At 56.5% G+C, this 20,542-nt stretch overlaps 1 protein-coding gene across 1 annotated transcript in view; it reads left to right on the forward strand.

Annotated features, from left to right (window-relative positions):
* The first annotated feature begins 1,251 nt into the window (after positions 1-1,251).
* SLC30A3 (solute carrier family 30 member 3) overlaps positions 1,252-20,542 on the forward strand; it is a 31,696-nt gene continuing 12,405 nt past the window's right edge. The window contains exons 1-4 of the mRNA XM_073672884.1: positions 1,252-1,299; positions 3,992-4,014; positions 8,100-8,305; positions 8,376-8,522. Coding sequence (XP_073528985.1) covers positions 1,252-1,299; positions 3,992-4,014; positions 8,100-8,305; positions 8,376-8,522 — 424 coding nt within the window. The remainder of the gene's footprint in view (positions 1,300-3,991; positions 4,015-8,099; positions 8,306-8,375; positions 8,523-20,542) is intronic.

Below are 20,542 nucleotides of genomic sequence, written 5' to 3' on the forward strand. Positions count from 1 at the left end.
TAACTGACTCGCCCCCAGGGTCGTGGGGTACTCGGTAGCCGGGCCGGTCGTTGGGGCTGGGGATGTCACAGTGGCAGTGACCCGCTCCGTGACCCAGGGCAGTCTATGAAAAGGGAAATGATTTAATAAAGGGAATTTAAAGTTCTTTTAATGTTCGTGACGCCACCTGTGGTATGCGGCTAAAGGGAGCCGCCATTGCGGAGCAGATCCTATGGAGCTGTTGTTAATGCAGCAGAGTTGGTTCAGCTCTCCACAGGTAGAGCTTAGCTCCAGGGCAGTGTAGATGTTGTATGAGGTAGATGTTGCTGTGCAGTATGGTGCAGGGGGATGATGGCCAGCAATAATTCACAGAGACAGTGGTGTGCAGTGTTCAGGGTTTACTCACAATTGTGAACTTCCTCAGGTTACACTTTCCGGATTATAACCGCCGACGTTGTCCTGTGCTTACTCAGGGAGGGGTTCAGCAAACCCTCAGGTACCTCCGGAGTATGTAACTGGACCCCCTTCTGTGTGTTCCTTCTGGCCGTCTCCCTGCACCTCACACACAGTGTCCCAAGCCAGTGACCGCGGACCTTGTCGGGCGACGTTTTCTCTGTACCCTGGGTCCTCTATGGCCACCTTTTTGGTGAGTTAGATGTGGCTGTTGCCTGCAGCACCTGAAATGCTGCACCCTCCGCTCCTTCTCCAGCTGCAGGAGCTCCCGCCTACAGTGCTCCGCCCGACGTGCAGCTTCCTTCCGTGTCTCCTGGGGAAAACCCATGAGGCCCCCCCCCCCCCCCCCCCCCCCGGGTTATCCCACAGGAATTGGTTTTCCTCTCCCCTGCTGGTGACCAAGGAATCAGGAGCGGGCAGCAATGGGAGGCTCTGATCCTCTACCTCCGCGGACCAGTCCCAGGCCGTGCCCCCGTACACCCATTCGGGTGTGGGAGCAGGAGGCTCTTGAAGGGGGCCTACGAGCGGGTCCACATTACCAGCGCCCGGGGTTGATAGTTCCGGGCCCAGGAGCAGATCTGGGGCGTGAGCGCCCGGGGATGGAGGTTCCGGCAGGGGGACCAGGGATGGGGCAGCGTCAGCCGCGTCCGGGACAGGGACTTCGCTCCTACCTGCTCCTGCGACTGACACCTCCTGGTCTGTGTGCGGCTCCACCGCTGCCGGGTCGCCAGCTTCTCCACCAGCTCTGCTTTCCAGGCAGCGATCGCAGCTTGCTGGGCCACTTCCATCCTCCTGCCCAGTTCCTGCATCTCATCCCGGATGAAGCTGGTGTCCTCCAGGGACAACTTTGATAGCACCCCCTCCACGGTGAGGGGTTCTGCTGTGGGCTGCAGGCCACAAGATGGAGCTTATGGCTGACCTCTCTCCATCTTGCCTGCTGGGTGCGGTCTGTCTAGACTGCTGGAGACTCCGCCCTGTCTCCAAGGTTTCTTCTCTCCTCTCCCCTTTCTGGGGCGGTTCCATGGCTGCTTGCTGTCGGCCACACCAAGAGGCGGCTTCCCCAGACTGATGGACAGATCCAGGTATATGGCCACAGGCGCATGGGGCGGGTTGCGCTTTTGGTGCCATTCTTGGACCCGGCCCACGATGGGAGGCTCTTTGTTGTCCTTGATAACGCACATAATGGCGCCCGTTCTTCTGGGGCGGGTGCCACATTCAGTATAGAACACAGTCTCTAGGCGCACAATACCCGGTGATAACGGGTGGGTTCATATCCTGTTCGTGACGCCAAAAATGACTCGCCCCCTGGGCCATGGGGTACTCGGTAGCCGGGCCGGTCGTTGGGGCTGGGGATGTCACAGTGGCAGTGACCCGCTCCGTGACCCAGGGCAGTCAATGAAAATGGGAATGATTAATAAAGGGGATTTAAAGTTCTTTTAATGTTCCTGACGCCACCATTGCGGAGCAGATCCTCTGGAGCTGTTGTTGATGCAGCAGAGTTGGTTCAGCTCTCCACAGGTAGAGCTTAGCTCCAGGGCAGTGTAGATGTTGTATGAGATAGATGTTGCGGTGCAGTATGGTGCAGGGGGATGATGGCGCAGCAATAATTCACAGAAACAGTGGGGTGCCGTCTTTAGGGTTTACTCACAGTTGTGAAGTTCCTGAGGTTACACTTTCTGGATTATAACCGCCCACGTCGTCCTGTGCTTACTCAGGGAGGGGTTCAGCAAACCCTCAGGTACCTCCGGAGTACGTGACGGGACCCCCTTCTGTGTTTTCCTTCTGGCCGTCTCCCTGCACCTCACACCCAGTGTCCCAAGCCAGTGACCATGGACCTTGTCGGGCGACGTTTTCTCTGTCCCCTGGGTCCTCTATGGCCACCTTTTTGGTGAGTTAGATGTGGCTGTTGGCTGCAGCACCTGAAATGCTGCACCCTCCGGTTACCTAGTTGAATGTTGCAATTCTCACTAGTTAGGGACCGGTCCCCTCGGCGGCCTGATCCCTCCACGTCCTGGTAGATTCGGGCGTACGGGTGGCCTCCAGCACTTCCCGTACCCCTAGGATCCCCTCTTTCCTTCTGGAGCCTTCCTTCCTGCTCCTCTCCTCTCTTCAGTCAGTCTCGCCTCCTGGGCCTCTTACTAGGCCCGCTCCACCTGAGCAGAGCTCCTGCTCCCACTCACTGTCCTCCTCTGACTGGAACCCTTCTAGATGGTTCCATCCCTTTTTATACACTTGCTGAAGTGCTCCCCTGATCTCCTTCCTCCACCCACACCCACTACATGGTTCCCCCTCTCTTGGTTCCCCCCACTCCAGCCAGGGACAGGGCTCAGCAGAGGAGCAGCGCATCTTGCCCCTCCTGCTGGTCTGGAGTAGTGTAATGTTGGATGCAGGTGTTTGGGTCCCGGGCAGTACTCCTTCCTTACCTGAGAGTGAGATACCACACCTCTGGGTGAGATGCAGTACCTCTGTGGCGACTGAACCATCAGGGGCGCCACATAACCCCTGCAGCAGCGCCATCTGGGCCTTGGTTGGCCGCCCCATCATCATGGCTCTGCTGTCGGACTGGCTCTGCAGTACGTTGCAACAGTTCAGCAATCATTTGGGCCTTGGTTTTGCCCGTGGGGTCAATCTGCCTCAGCTCACAGAGGGCAGTGATAGTGGTCTTCGTCTGCTGTTGATACCAGGGCTCTTCACATGTAGCCATCATTGCCAAATAAAAGATAGGATAGAAAAACAAGAGAAGGGGAGAGGATGCAACTGCTACACGTATAGTAATGTCCCAGATAAAAAATATGAAAACACAGTCTGATTTCTTAAAACTCTGCACAGAATTCTTGCAAGAACCGTGCAAGTTTTCAGTGACAGGAATGATTGCTCAATCCAGCCACTGATGTTCTGTAATATCCCACCGCTGCCACCAATTTGTCAGGGATTCCACAGCGACGACACCGGGGAGATCACACAATATCTCACCATGCCGTCACTGTGTCACGGATTTCATCTGGAATCGCGAGCACACGATCCCGACTACTCACTACTGGTAAGAGACCAGTGAGCGTATGGCGTCACACTTCCGGATTCCAACGCATGGAATAGTTGTATACGCCCCGTACGGTCACTGTCTGCTTCACGATAGCCCAATTATTATTATTCTCTGCCACTGCTGGCCAGATTTGAAATATAATACAGGCCTGGCCGGACGCCTGCGTTCTGGTAGCGTATATGGCTTCGGGGGAGGGAACGAATACAGGACAAAAGAAACAGAACTATTACATTTTATATTTAATCCAAAAGGGAGGCAGTGTTTAAGAAAAATATACAGGGGAAGAAAGTAAGAATATATTCAATATTTCCCTGACAATTACTATATCGCCCTGAGATCTGTGGATATGTCCGAAATGGATTTTGTACATTGATGATTGGTTCTTATTCGCACTGTAAGAGATGGGAAGAAACAAGTGAGATGGGAAATTTTCAAATTTCATTTATTTGCCCAATGATTCTGGACACAAATCCGCGCTGTGACTTTCGTACATATTTATGTTTCTTCATATTTTAGACTGATAACATCAGAGGCGATCAGTAATAACATTCTCGCCAAAAATACAAATGTCCTAATAATTCTACACACATTGTATACCCATAACACCCCACAATGCCCACTGTACACTGGAAACACCCCACAAGGCCATCTGTTTACTGGGAACACCACACAGGATATGCGGTATACTGGGAACACCCCACAAGATGCGCGGTATACTGGAAACACCCCACAAGATGCGCGGTATACTGGAAACACCCCACAAGATGCACGGTATACTGGGAACACCCCACAGGATGCACGGTATACTGGGAACACCACACAAGATGCGCGGTATACTGGGAACACCCCACAGGTTGCGCAGTATACTGGAAACACGCCACAAGATGCGCGGTATACTGGGAACACCCCACAGGACGCGCGGTATACTGGAAACATCCCACTAGATGTGCGGTATACTGGGAACACCCCACAGGATGCGTGGTATACTGGGAACACCCCACAGGGTCCACGGTATACTGAGAACACCTCACAAGATGCGCGGTATACTGGAAACACCCCACAAGATGCGTGGTATACTGGGAACACCCCACAATGCCCACTGTACACTGGAAACACCCCACAAGGCCATCTGTTTACTGGGAACACCACACAGGATACGCGGTATACTGGGAACACCCCACAAGATGCGCGGTATACTGGAAACACCCCACAAGATGCGCGGTATACTGGAAACACCCCACAAGATGCGCGGTATACTGGGAACACCCCACAAGATGCACGGTATACTGGGAACACCCCACAGGATGCACGGTATACTGGGAACACCACACAAGATGCGCGGTATACTGGGAACACCCCACAGGATGCGCAGTATACTGGAAACACGCCACAAGATGTGCGGTATACTGGGAACACCCCACAGGATGCGCGGTATACTGGAAACATCCCACAAGATGTGCGGTATACTGGGAACACCCCACAGGATGCGTGGTATACTGGGAACACCCCACAGGGTCCACGGTATACTGAGAACACCTCACAAGATGCGCGGTATACTGGAAACACCCCACAAGATGCGTGGTATACTGGGAACACCCCACAATGCCCACTGTACACTGGAAACACCCCACAAGACCATATGTTTACTGGGAACACCCCACAGGATGCACGCTATATTGGGAACACCCCACAAGATGCGTGGTATACTGAAAACACGCCATAATATGCGCGGTATACTGGGAACACCCCACAGGATGCGCAGTATACTGGAAACACCCCACAAGATGCGCGGTATACTGGGAACACCCCACAGGGTGCTCGGTATACTGGGAACACCTCACAAGATGTGAGGTATACTGGAAACACCCCACAAGATGCGCGGTATACTGGGAACACCCCACAGGATGCGTGGTATACTGGGAACACCCCACAGGATGCACAGTATACTGGAAACACCCCACAAGATGTGCGGTATACTGGGAACACCCCACAGGATGCGTGGTATACTGGGAACACACCACAAGATGCGCAATATACTGGGAACACCACACAAGATGTGCGGTATACTGGGAACACCCCACAGGATGCACGGTATACTGGGAACACCCCACAGGATGTATGGTATATTGGGAACACCCCACAAGATGCGCGGTATACTGGGAACACCCCACAGGGTCCACGGTATACTGGGAACACCTCAAAAGATGCGCGGTATACTGGAAACACCCCACAAGATGCGTGGTATACTGGGAACACACCACAAGATGCGCAATATACTGGGAACACCACACAAGATGTGCGGTATACTGGGAACACCCCACAGGATGCACGGTATACTGGGAACACCCCACAGGATGTATGGTATATTGGGAACACCCCACAAGATGCGCGGTATACTGGGAACACCCCACAAGATGCGCGGTATACTGGAAACACGCCAGAAGATGTGCGGTATACTGGGAACACCCCACAGGATGCACGGTATATTGGGAACACCCCACAAGATGCGCGGTATACTGGGAACACCCCACAGGATGCGCAGTATACTGGAAACACGCCACAAGATGCGCGGTATACTGGGAACACCCCACAGGATGTGCAGTATACTGGAAACACCCCACAAGATGCGCGGTATACTGGGAACACCCCACAGGATGCGTGGTATACTGGGAACACCCCACAGGGTCCACGGTATACTGGGAACACCTCACAAGATGCGCGGTATACTGGAAACACCCCACAGGATGCGTGGTATACTGGGAACACCCCACAGGGTGCGCGGTATACTGGGAACACCTCACAAGATGTGAGGTATACTGGCAACACCCCACAAGATGCGCGGTATACTGGGAACACCCCACAATGCCCACTGTACACTGGAAACACCCCATAAGACCATCTGTTTACTGGGAACACCCCACAGGATGCACGGTATATTGGGAACACCCCACAAGATGCGCGGTATACTGGGAACACCCCACAGGATGCACGGTATATTGGGAACACCCCACAAGATGCGCGGTATACTGAAAACACGCCACAAGATGCGCGGTATACTGGGAACACCCCACAGGATGCGCAGTGTACTGGAAACACCCCACAAGATGTGCGGTATACTGGGAACACCCCACAGGATGCGCAGTGTAATGGAAACACCCCACAAGATGCGCGGTATACTGGGCACACCCCACAGGATGCGCGGTATACTGGAAACACGCCACAAGATGCGCGGTATACTGGGAACACCCCACAGGATGCGCAGTGTACTGGAAACACCCCACAAGATGTGCGGTATTCTGGGAACACCACACAAGATGCGCGGTATACTGGGAACACTCCACAGGATGCGCGGTATACTGGGAACACCCCACAGGATGCACAGTATACTGGAAACACCCCACAAGATGTGCGGTATTCTGGGAACACCACACAAGATGCGCGGTATACTGGGAACACTCCACAGGATGCGCAGTATACTGGAAACACGCCACAAGATGCGCGGTATAGTGGGAACACCCCACAGGATGCGCGGTATACTGGGAACACCCCACAGGATGCGCGGTATACTGGGAACACCCCACAAGATGTGCGGTATACTGGGAACACCCCACAAGATGCGCGGTATACTGGGAACACCCCACAAGATGCGCTGTATACTGGGAACACCCCACAAGATGCACGGTATACTGGGAACACCCCACAAGATGCACGGTATACTGGGAACACCCCACAAGATGCGCGGTATACTGGGAACACCCCACAAGATGCGCGGTATACTGGGAACACCCCACAAGATGCGCGGTATACTGGGAACACCCCACAAGATGCGCGGTATACTGGGAACACCCCACAGGATGCGCGGTATGCTGGGAACACCCCACAAGATGCGCGGTATGCTGGGAACACCCCACAAGATGCGCGGTATACTGGGAACACCCCACACGATGCGCGGTATATTGGGAACACCCCACACGATGCGCGGTATACTGGGAACACCCCACAAGATGCACGGTATACTGGGAACACCCCACAAGATGCACGGTATACTGGGAACACCCCACAAGATGCATTGTATACTGGGAACACACCACAGGATGCGCGGTATACTGGAAACACCCCACAAGATGCGCGGTATACTGGGAACACCCCACAAGATGCACTGTATACTGGAAACACCCCACAGGATGCGCGGTATACTGGAAACACCCCACAAGATGCGCGGTATACTGGGAACACCCCACAAGATGCGCGGTATACTGGGAACACCCCACAGGATGACCCGTATATTCGGAATACCTCAAAGACTTGACATTTTGGGGATGCTCTGACCCTGTTGTCTATACATCATTTGACCTTTGTCACTCCGTTTCCCATTATTTCAGCAACTTCAAGAAGAGACTGTTCACTGCTGATATCTCCTCGTCCCCAATAGAAGCCATTGTCTCCCGCTAATCAGTGTACAAATCACCACTCAGTGGTTGTAACGTTCTGGCTGGTCAGTCTAAACACAGTATCACCAGGACGGACGGTCACCGGTTCCTTCACAATACTCATCATACTTCGACACGTTTCTCCCTCATTGTAGTCCTTACGTGGATGTCCAGTAACTTTTGCTCTGCCGCAGTCTTTTCACAGGTACCAAGGACCTCTTCCCAGGGTTCCCGTTCCAGAATGGTGGCTCTGCCGTGTCCATTGAGCTGGAGCGTCCTGTGGCTCAGCACTGCCATGGTCCCTGCTCATCCTCTGATAATCAACTGAAGCTGCAAGCTCGGAAGAAGTTGTACTTCGCCTGTGTGGTGTGTTTTATCTTCATGATCGGAGAGGTTACAGGTAACTTCAGGACCTTGAGTGAAGTCTGTGCATTGTGAATGTGTGGTCCCATGATGCCTCTGTCTTTTAGGTGGGTACATTGCTCATAGTCTGGCCATAATGACAGATGCTGCCCATCTACTAACTGACCTGGGTAGTATGTGTGTCAGCCTCTTCTCTCTGTGGATATCCAGTCGACCACCAACCAAGGACATGACGTTCGGCTGGCACCGCTCAGGTGGGTGATACTGCCATCTGGACAAGGTCATAGTCTATCATGGAGAGGTGACCACAGACATAGCCATGATTATCATCAAGGGCTCTTAAGTGAAGAGATACCATCAACTATAGTCACCCTTTCTATAGGATTGACCAGTAGATATTAACATTACTGTAACAGCCACACAACCACCGGCTAAGGACGTGTCCAAGCAGAGACATAACATTCCCCACCTGAGATATCCCCCCAGTCCTGCACATATTGGGTGTAGTGGGTCTCATCTCTACAGAGGGCGAGGAGATCTGAGGGTAATCAATGTGATGGGAAATGTCTGGGATATTCTCATGACCTCACACATCAGGGTCCACATGCCGGCCCCGGAGTGATCTGCACCACTGCAGCCTGTAGATGTCCACCTCCTACTGTAGGGCGTCTCTCATGACCTCACACATCAGGGTCCACATGCCGGCCCCGGAGTGATCTGCACCACTGCAGCCTGTAGATGTCCACCTCCTACTGTAGGGCGTCTCATGACCTCACACATCAGGGTCCACATGCCGGCCCCGGAGTGATCTGCACCACTGCAGCCTGTAGATGTCCGCCTCCTACTGTAGGGCGTCTCATGACCTCACACATCAGGGTCCACATGCCGGCCCCGGAGTGATCTGCACCACTGCAGCCTGTAGATGTCCACCTCCTACTGTAGGGCGTCTCTCATGACCTCACACATCAGGGTCCACATGCCGGCCCTGGAGTGATCTGCACCACTGCAGTCTGTAGATGTCCACCTCCTACTGTAGGGCGTCTCTCATGACCTCACACATCAGGGTCCACATGCTGGCCCTGAAATGATCTGCACCACTGCAGCCTGTAGATGTCCACCTCCTACTGTAGGGCGTCTCTCATGACCTCACACATCAGGGTCCACATGCCGGCCCCGGAGTGATCTGCACCACTGCAGCCTGTAGATGTCCGCCTCCTACTGTAGGGCGTCTCTCATGACCCCACACATCAGGGTCCACATGCCGGCCCCGGAGTGATCTGCACCACTGCAGCCTGTAGATGTCCGCCTCCTACTGTAGGGCGTCTCTCATGACCTCACACATCAGGGTCAACATGCCGGCCCTGAAGTGATCTGCACCACTGCAGTCTGTAGATGTCCGCCTCCTACTGTAGGGCGTCTCTCATGACCCCACACATCAGGGTCCATATGCCAGCCCCGGAGTGATCTGCACCACTGCAGTCTGTAGATGTCCGCCTCCTACTGTAGGGCGTCTCTCATGACCTCACACATCAGGGTCTACATGCCGGCCCCGGAGTGATCTGCACCACTGCAGCCTGTAGATGTCCGCCTCCTACTGTAGGGCGTCTCTCATGATCTCACACATCAGGGTCCACATGCCGGCCCCGGAGTGATCTGCACCACTGCAGCCTGTAGATGTCCGCCTCCTACTGTAGGGCGTCTCTCATGACCTCACACATCAGGGTCCACATGCCGACCCCGGAGTGATCTGCACCACTGCAGTCTGTAGATGTCCACCTCCTACTGTAGGGCGTCTCTCATGACCCCACACATCAGGGTCCACATGCCGGCCCTGGAGTGATCTGCACCACTGCAGCCTGTAGATGTCCGCCTCCTACTGTAGGGCGTCTCTCATGACCTCACACATCAGGGTCCACATGCCGGCCCCGGAGTGATCTGCACCACTGCAGCCTGTAGATGTCCGCCTCCTACTGTAGGGCGTCTCTCATGACCCCACACATCAGGGTCCATATGCCAGCCCCGGAGTGATCTGCACCACTACAGTCTGTAGATGTCCGCCTCCTACTGTAGGGCGTCTCTCATGACCTCACACATCAGGGTCTACATGCCGGCCCTGGAGTGATCTGCACCACTGCAGCCTGTAGATGTCCGCCTCCTACTGTAGGGCGTCTCTCATGACCTCACACATCAGGGTCCACATGCCGGCCCCGGAGTGATCTGCACCACTGCAGCCTGTAGATGTCCGCCTCCTACTGTAGGGCGTCTCTCATGACCTCACACATCAGGGTCCACATGCCGGCCCCGGAGTGATCTGCACCACTGCAGCCTGTAGATGTCCACCTCCTACTGTAGGGCGTCTCTCATGACCTCACACATCAGGGTCCACATGCCGACCCCGGAGTGATCTGCACCACTGCAGTCTGTAGATGTCCGCCTCCTACTGTAGGGCGTCTCTGATGACCCCACACATCAGGGTCCACATGCCGGCCCCGGAGTGATCTGCACCACTGCAGCCTGTAGATGTCCTCCTCCTACTGTAGGACGTCTCTCATGATCTCACACATCAGGGTCCACATGCCGGCCCCGGAGTGATCTGCACCACTGCAGCCTGTAGATGTCCGCCTCCTACTGTAGGGCATCTCTCATGACCTCACACATCAGGGTCCACATGCCGGCCCCGGAGTGATCTGCACCACTGCAGCCTGTAGATGTCCACCTCCTACTGTAGGGCGTCTTATCATGACCTCACACATCAGGGTCCACATGCCGGCCCCGGAGTGATCTGCACCACTGCAGCCTGTAGATGTCCGCCTCCTACTGTAGGGCATCTCTCATGACCTCACACATCAGGGTCCACATGCCGGCCCCGGAGTGATCTGCACCACTGCAGCCTGTAGATGTCCACCTCCTACTGTAGGGCGTCTCTCATGACCTCACACATCAGGGTCCACATGCCGGCCCCGGAGTGATCTGCACCACTGCAGTCTGTAGATGTCCGCCTCCTACTGTAGGGCGTCTCTCATGATCTCACACATCAGGGTCCACATGCCGGCCCCGGAGTGATCTGCACCACTGCAGTCTGTAGATGTCCACCTCCTACTGTAGGGCGTCTCTCATGACCTCACACATCAGGGTCAACATGCCGGCCCTGAAGTGATCTGCACCACTGCAGTCTGTAGATGTCCACCTCCTACTGTAGGGCGTCTCTCATGACCTCACACATCAGGGTCAACATGCCGGCCCTGAAGTGATCTGCACCACTGCAGTCTGTAGATGTCCACCTCCTACTGTAGGGCGTCTCTCATGACCTCACACATCAGGGTCAACATGCCGGCCCTGAAGTGATCTGCACCACTGCAGTCTGTAGATGTCCGCCTCCTACTGTAGGGTGTCTCTCATGACCCCACACATCAGGGTCAACATGCCGGCCCCGGAGTGATCTGCACCACTGCAGTCTGTAGATGTCCGCCTCCTACTGTAGGGCGTCTCTCATGACCTTACACATCAGGGTCCACATGCCGGCCCCGGAGTGATCTGCACCACTGCAGTCTGTAGATGTCCACCTCCTACTGTAGAGCGTCTCTCATGACCTTACACATCAGGGTCCACATGCCGGCCCCGGAGTGATCTGCACCACTGCAGCCTGTAGATGTCCGCCTCCTACTGTAGGACGTCTCTCATGATCTCACACATCAGGGTCCACATGCCGGCCCCGGAGTGATCTGCACCACTGCAGTCTGTAGATGTCCGCCTCCTACTGTAGGACGTCTCTCATGATCTCACACATCAGGGTCCACATGCCGACCCCGGAGTGATCTGCACCACTGCAGTCTGTAGATGTCCGCCTCCTACTGTAGGGCGTCTCTCATGACCTCACACATCAGGGTCCACATGCCGGCCCCGGAGTGATCTGCACCACTGCAGTCTGTAGATGTCCGCCTCCTACTGTAGGGCGTCTCTCATGACCTCACACATCAGGGTCAACATGCCGGCCCCGGAGTGATCTGCACCACTGCAGCCTGTAGATGTCCGCCTCCTACTGTAGGGCGTCTCTCATGACCTCACACATCAGGGTCCACATGCCGGCCCCGGAGTGATCTGCACCACTGCAGTCTGTAGATGTCCGCCTCCTACTGTAGGGCGTCTCTCATGACCTCACACATCAGGGTCCACATGCCGGCCCCGGAGTGATCTGCACCACTGCAGTCTGTAGATGTCCGCCTCCTACTGTAGGGCGTCTCTCATGACCCCACACATCAGGGTCCACATGCCGGCCCCGGAGTGATCTGCACCACTGCAGCCTGTAGATGTCCGCCTCCTACTGTAGGGCGTCTCTCATGACCTCACACATCAGGGTCCACATGCCGGCCCCGGAGTGATCTGCACCACTGCAGCCTGTAGATGTCCACCTCCTACTGTAGGGCGTCTCATGACCTCACATATCAGGGTCCACATGCCGGCCCCGGAGTGATCTGCACCACTGCAGTCTGTAGATGTCCTCCTCCTACTGTAGGGCGTCTCTCATGACCCCACACATCAGGGTCCACATGCCGGCCCCGGAGTGATCTGCACCACTGCAGCCTGTAGATGTCCTCCTCCTACTGTAGGGCGTCTCTCATGACCTCACACATCAGGGTCCACATGCCGGCCCCGGAGTGATCTGCACCACTGCAGTCTGTAGATGTCCACCTCCTACTGTAGGGCGTCTCTCATGACCCCACACATCAGGGTCCACATGCCGGCCCCGGAGTGATCTGCACCACTGCAGCCTGTAGATGTCCTCCTCCTACTGTAGGGCGTCTCTCATGACCTCACACATCAGGGTCCACATGCCGGCCCCGGAGTGATCTGCACCACTGCAGTCTGTAGATGTCCACCTCCTACTGTAGGGTGTCTCTCATGACCTCACACATCAGGGTCCACATGCCGGCCCCGGAGTGATCTGCACCACTGCAGTCTGTAGATGTCCACCTCCTACTGTAGGGCGTCTCTCATGACCCCACACATCAGGGTCCACATGCCGGCCCCGGAGTGATCTGCACCACTGCAGCCTGTAGATGTCCGCCTCCTACTGTAGGGCGTCTCTCATGACCTCACACATCAGGGTCCACATGCCGGCCCCGGAGTGATCTGCACCACTGCAGCCTGTAGATGTCCGCCTCCTACTGTAGGGCGTCTCTCATGACCTCACACATCAGGGTCAACGTGCCGGCCCTGAAGTGATCTGCACCACTGCAGTCTGTAGATGTCCGCCTCCTACTGTAGGGCGTCTCTCATGACCCCACACATCAGGGTCCATATGCCAGCCCCGGAGTGATCTGCACCACTACAGTCTGTAGATGTCCGCCTCCTACTGTAGGGCGTCTCTCATGACCTCACACATCAGGGTCTACATGCCGGCCCTGGAGTGATCTGCACCACTGCAGCCTGTAGATGTCCGCCTCCTACTGTAGGGCGTCTCTCATGACCTCACACATCAGGGTCCACATGCCGGCCCCGGAGTGATCTGCACCACTGCAGCCTGTAGATGTCCGCCTCCTACTGTAGGGCGTCTCTCATGACCTCACACATCAGGGTCCACATGCCGGCCCCGGAGTGATCTGCACCACTGCAGCCTGTAGATGTCCACCTCCTACTGTAGGGCGTCTCTCATGACCTCACACATCAGGGTCCACATGCCGACCCCGGAGTGATCTGCACCACTGCAGTCTGTAGATGTCCGCCTCCTACTGTAGGGCGTCTCTGATGACCCCACACATCAGGGTCCACATGCCGGCCCCGGAGTGATCTGCACCACTGCAGCCTGTAGATGTCCTCCTCCTACTGTAGGACGTCTCTCATGATCTCACACATCAGGGTCCACATGCCGGCCCCGGAGTGATCTGCACCACTGCAGCCTGTAGATGTCCGCCTCCTACTGTAGGGCATCTCTCATGACCTCACACATCAGGGTCCACATGCCGGCCCCGGAGTGATCTGCACCACTGCAGCCTGTAGATGTCCACCTCCTACTGTAGGGCGTCTTATCATGACCTCACACATCAGGGTCCACATGCCGGCCCCGGAGTGATCTGCACCACTGCAGCCTGTAGATGTCCGCCTCCTACTGTAGGGCATCTCTCATGACCTCACACATCAGGGTCCACATGCCGGCCCCGGAGTGATCTGCACCACTGCAGCCTGTAGATGTCCACCTCCTACTGTAGGGCGTCTCTCATGACCTCACACATCAGGGTCCACATGCCGGCCCCGGAGTGATCTGCACCACTGCAGTCTGTAGATGTCCGCCTCCTACTGTAGGGCGTCTCTCATGATCTCACACATCAGGGTCCACATGCCGGCCCCGGAGTGATCTGCACCACTGCAGTCTGTAGATGTCCACCTCCTACTGTAGGGCGTCTCTCATGACCTCACACATCAGGGTCAACATGCCGGCCCTGAAGTGATCTGCACCACTGCAGTCTGTAGATGTCCACCTCCTACTGTAGGGCGTCTCTCATGACCTCACACATCAGGGTCAACATGCCGGCCCTGAAGTGATCTGCACCACTGCAGTCTGTAGATGTCCGCCTCCTACTGTAGGGCGTCTCTCATGACCTTACACATCAGGGTCCACATGCCGGCCCCGGAGTGATCTGCACCACTGCAGTCTGTAGATGTCCACCTCCTACTGTAGAGCGTCTCTCATGACCTTACACATCAGGGTCCACATGCCGGCCCCGGAGTGATCTGCACCACTGCAGTCTGTAGATGTCCGCCTCCTACTGTAGGACGTCTCTCATGATCTCACACATCAGGGTCCACATGCCGGCCCCGGAGTGATCTGCACCACTGCAGTCTGTAGATGTCCGCCTCCTACTGTAGGACGTCTCTCATGATCTCACACATCAGGGTCCACATGCCGGCCCCGGAGTGATCTGCACCACTGCAGTCTGTAGATGTCCGCCTCCTACTGTAGGACGTCTCTCATGATCTCACACATCAGGGTCCACATGCCGACCCCGGAGTGATCTGCACCACTGCAGTCTGTAGATGTCCGCCTCCTACTGTAGGGCGTCTCTCATGACCTCACACATCAGGGTCCACATGCCGGCCCCGGAGTGATCTGCACCACTGCAGTCTGTAGATGTCCGCCTCCTACTGTAGGGCGTCTCTCATGACCTCACACATCAGGGTCAACATGCCGGCCCCGGAGTGATCTGCACCACTGCAGCCTGTAGATGTCCGCCTCCTACTGTAGGGCGTCTCTCATGACCTCACACATCAGGGTCCACATGCCGGCCCCGGAGTGATCTGCACCACTGCAGTCTGTAGATGTCCGCCTCCTACTGTAGGGCGTCTCTCATGACCCCACACATCAGGGTCCACATGCCGGCCCCGGAGTGATCTGCACCACTGCAGCCTGTAGATGTCCGCCTCCTACTGTAGGGCGTCTCTCATGACCTCACACATCAGGGTCCACATGCCGGCCCCGGAGTGATCTGCACCACTGCAGTCTGTAGATGTCCACCTCCTACTGTAGGGCGTCTCATGACCTCACACATCAGGGTCAACATGCCGGCCCCGGAGTGATCTGCACCACTGCAGCCTGTAGATGTCCACCTCCTACTGTAGGGCGTCTCATGACCTCACATATCAGGGTCCACATGCCGGCCCCGGAGTGATCTGCACCACTGCAGCCTGTAGATGTCCTCCTCCTACTGTAGGGCGTCTCTCATGACCTCACACATCAGGGTCCACATGCCGGCCCCGGAGTGATCTGCACCACTGCAGTCTGTAGATGTCCACCTCCTACTGTAGGGCGTCTCTCATGACCCCACACATCAGGGTCCACATGCCGGCCCCGGAGTGATCTGCACCACTGCAGCCTGTAGATGTCCTCCTCCTACTGTAGGGCGTCTCTCATGACCTCACACATCAGGGTCCACATGCCGGCCCCGGAGTGATCTGCACCACTGCAGTCTGTAGATGTCCACCTCCTACTGTAGGGCATCTCTCATGACCCCACACATCAGGGTCCACATGCCGGCCCCGGAGTGATCTGCACCACTGCAGCCTGTAGATGTCCGCCTCCTACTGTAGGGCGTCTCTCATGACCCCACACATCAGGGTCCACATGCCGGCCCCGGAGTGATCTGCACCACTGCAGCCTGTAGATGTCCGCCTCCTACTGTAGGGCGTCTCTCATGACCTCACACATCAGGGTCCACATGCCGGCCCCGGAGTGATCTGCACCACTGCAGTCTGTAGATGTCCACCTCCTACTGTAGGGCGTCTCTCATGACCCCACACATCAGGGTCCACATGCCGGCCCCGGAGTGATCTGCACCACTGCAGCCTGTAGATGTCCACCTCCTACTGTAGGGCGTCTCTCATGACCTCACACATCAGGGTCCACATGCCGGCCCCGGAGTGATCTGCACCACTGCAGCCTGTAGATGTCCGCCTCCTACTGTAGGGCGTCTCTCATGACCTCACACATCAGGGTCCACATGCCGGCCCCGGAGTGATCTGCACCACTGCAGTCTGTAGATGTCCACCTCCTACTGTAGGGCGTCTCTCATGACCCCACACATCAGGGTCCACATGCCAGCCCCGGAGTGATCTGCACCACTGCAGCCTGTAGATGTCCACCTCCTACTGTAGGGCGTCTCTCATGACCTCACACATCAGGGTCCACATGCCGGCCCCGGAGTGATCTGCACCACTGCAGCCTGTAGATGTCCGCCTCCTACTGTAGGGCGTCTCTCATGACCTCACACATCAGGGTCCACATGCCGGCCCCGGAGTGATCTGCACCACTGCAGTCTGTAGATGTCCGCCTCCTACTGTAGGGTGTCTCTCATGACCTCACACATCAGGGTCAACATGCCGGCCCCGGAGTGATCTGCACCACTGCAGTCTGTAGATGTCCGCCTCCTACTGTAGGGTGTCTCTCATGACCTCACACATCAGGGTCAACATGCCGGCCCCGGAGTGATCTGCACCACTGCAGCCTGTAGATGTCCACCTCCTACTGTAGGGTGTCTCTCATGACCCCACACATCAGGGTCCACATGCCGGCCCCGGAGTGATCTGCACCACTGCAGCCTGTAGATGTCCGCCTCCTACTGTAGGGCGTCTCTCATGACCTCACACATCAGGGTCCACATGCCGGCCCCGGAGTGATCTGCACCACTGCAGTCTGTAGATGTCCACCTCCTACTGTAGGGCGTCTCTCATGACCCCACACATCAGGGTCCACATGCCGGCCCCGGAGTGATCTGCACCACTGCAGCCTGTAGATGTCCGCCTCCTACTGTAGGGCGTCTCTCATGACCTCACACATCAGGGTCAACATGCCGGCCCTGAAGAGATCTGCACCACTGCAGCCTGTAGATGTCCACCTCCTACTGTAGGGCGTCTCTCATGACCCCACACATCAGGGTCCACATGCCGGCCCCGGAGTGATCTGCACCACTGCAGCCTGTAGATGTCCGCCTCCTACTGTAGGGCGTCTCTCATGACCTCACACATCAGGGTCAACATGCCGGCCCTGAAGTGATCTGCACCACTGCAGCCTGTAGATGTCCACCTCCTACTGTAGGGCGTCTCTCATGACCTCACACATCAGGGTCCACATGCCGGCCCCGGAGTGATCTGCACCACTGCAGTCTGTAGATGTCCACCTCCTACTGTAGGGCGTCTCTCATGACCTCACACATCAGGGTCAACATGCCGACCCCGGAGTGATCTGCACCACTGCAGTCTGTAGATGTCCACCTCCTACTGTAGGGCGTCTCTCATGACCTCACACATCAGGGTCCACATGCCGGCCCCGGAGTGATCTGCACCACTGCAGTCTGTAGATGTCCGCCTCCTACTGTAGGGCGTCTCTCATGACCTCACACATCAGGGTCAACATGCCGACCCCGGAGTGATCTGCACCACTGCAGTCTGTAGATGTCCGCCTCCTACTGTAGGGCGTCTCTCATGACCTCACACATCAGGGTCCACATGCCGACCCCGGAGTGATCTGCACCACTGCAGTCTGTAGATGTCCGCCTCCTACTGTAGGGCGTCTCTCATGACCCCACACATCAGGGTCCACATGCCGGCCCCGGAGTGATCTGCACCACTGCAGCCTGTAGATGTCCACCTCCTACTGTAGGGCGTCTCTCATGACCTCACACATCGGGGTCCACATGCCGGCCCCGGAGTGATCTGCACCACTGCAGCCTGTAGATGTCCGCCTCCTACTGTAGGGCGTCTCATGACCTCACACATCAGGGTCCACATGCCGGCCCTGAAGTGATCTGCACCACTGCAGCCTGTAGATGTCCACCTCCTACTGTAGGGCGTCTCATGACCTCACACATCAGGGTCCACATGCCGGCCCTGAAGTGATCTGCACCACTGCAGCCTGTAGATGTCCACCTCCTACTGTAGGGCGTCTCATGACCTCACACATCAGGGTCCACATGCCGGCCCTGAAGTGATCTGCACCACTGCAGTCTGTAGATGTCCGCCTCCTACTGTAGGGCGTCTCTCATGACCTCACACATCAGGGTCCACATGCTGGCCCCCGAGTGATCTGCACCACTGCAGCCTGTAGATGTCCGCCTCCTACTGTAGGGCGTCTCTCATGACCTCACACATCAGGGTCCACATGCCGGCCCCAGAGTGATCTGCACCACTGCAGCCTGTAGATGTCCGCCTCCTACTGTAGGGCGTCTCTCATGACCTCACACATCAGGGTCCACATGCCGGCCCCGGAGTGATCTGCACCACTGCAGCCTGTAGATGTCCGCCTCCTACTGTAGGGCGTCTCTCATGACCTCACACATCAGGGTCCACATGCCGGCCCCAGAGTGATCTGCACCACTGCAGCCTGTAGATGTCCGCCTCCTACTGTAGGGCGTCTCTCATGACCTCACACATCAGGGTCAACATGCCGGCCCTGAAGTGATCTGCACCACTGCAGTCTGTAGATGTCCACCTCCTACTGTAGGGCGTCTCTCATGACCTCACACATCAGGGTCCACATGCCGGCCCCGGAGTGATCTGCAACACTGCAGTCTGTAGATGTCCGCCTCCTACTGTAGGGCGTCTCTCATGACCTCACACATCAGGGTCCACATGCCGGCCCCGGAGTGATCTGCACCACTGCAGCCTGTAGATGTCCGCCTCCTACTGTAGGGCGTCTCTCATGACCTCACACATCAGGGTCAACATGCCGGCCCTGAAGTGATCTGCACCACTGCAGTCTGTAGATGTCCACCTCCTACTGTAGGGCGTCTCTCATGACCTCACACATCAGGGTCCACATGCCGGCCCCGGAGTGATCTGCACCACTGCAGTCTGTAGATGTCCACCTCCTACTGTAGGGCGTCTCTCATGACCCCACACATCAGGGTCCACATGCCGGCCCCGGAGTGATCTGCACCACTGCAGCCTGTAGATGTCCGCCTCCTACTGTAGGGCGTCTCTCATGACCTCACACATCAGGGTCCACATGCCGGCCCCAGAGTGATCTGCACCACTGCAGCCTGTAGATGTCCGCCTCCTACTGTAGGGCGTCTCTCATGACCTCACACATCAGGGTCAACATGCCGGCCCTGAAGTGATCTGCACCACTGCAGTCTGTAGATGTCCACCTCCTACTGTAGGGCGTCTCTCATGACCTCACACATCAGGGTCCACATGCCGGCCCCGGAGTGATCTGCACCACTGCAGTCTGTAGATGTCCGCCTCCTACTGTAGGGCGTCTCTCATGACCTCACACATCAGGGTCCACATGCCGGCCCCGGAGTGATCTGCACCACTGCAGCCTGTAGATGTCCGCCTCCTACTGTAGGGCGTCTCTCATGACCTCACACATCAGGGTCAACATGCCGGCCCTGAAGTGATCTGCACCACTGCAGTCTGTAGATGTCCGCCTCCTACTGTAGGGCGTCTCTCATGACCTCACACATCAGGGTCCACATGCCGGCCCCGGAGTGATCTGCACCACTGCAGTCTGTAGATGTCCGCCTCCTACTGTAGGGCGTCTCATGACCCCACACATCAGGGTCCACATGCCGGCCCCGGAGTGATCTGCACCACTGCAGTCTGTAGATGTCCACCTCCTACTGTAGGGCGTCTCTCATGACCCCACACATCAGGGTCCACATGCCGGCCCCGGAGTGATCTGCACCACTGCAGCCTGTAGATGTCCGCCTCCTACTGTAGGGCGTCTCTCATGACCTCACACATCAGGGTCCACATGCCGGCCCCGGAGTGATCTGCACCACTG

Source organism: Phyllobates terribilis, unplaced genomic scaffold (assembly GCF_046119375.1).
Source record: "Phyllobates terribilis strain yellow unplaced genomic scaffold, ASM4611937v1 Scaffold_3__8_contigs__length_932513732, whole genome shotgun sequence".
NCBI classification, from domain to species: domain Eukaryota; kingdom Metazoa; phylum Chordata; class Amphibia; order Anura; family Dendrobatidae; genus Phyllobates; species Phyllobates terribilis.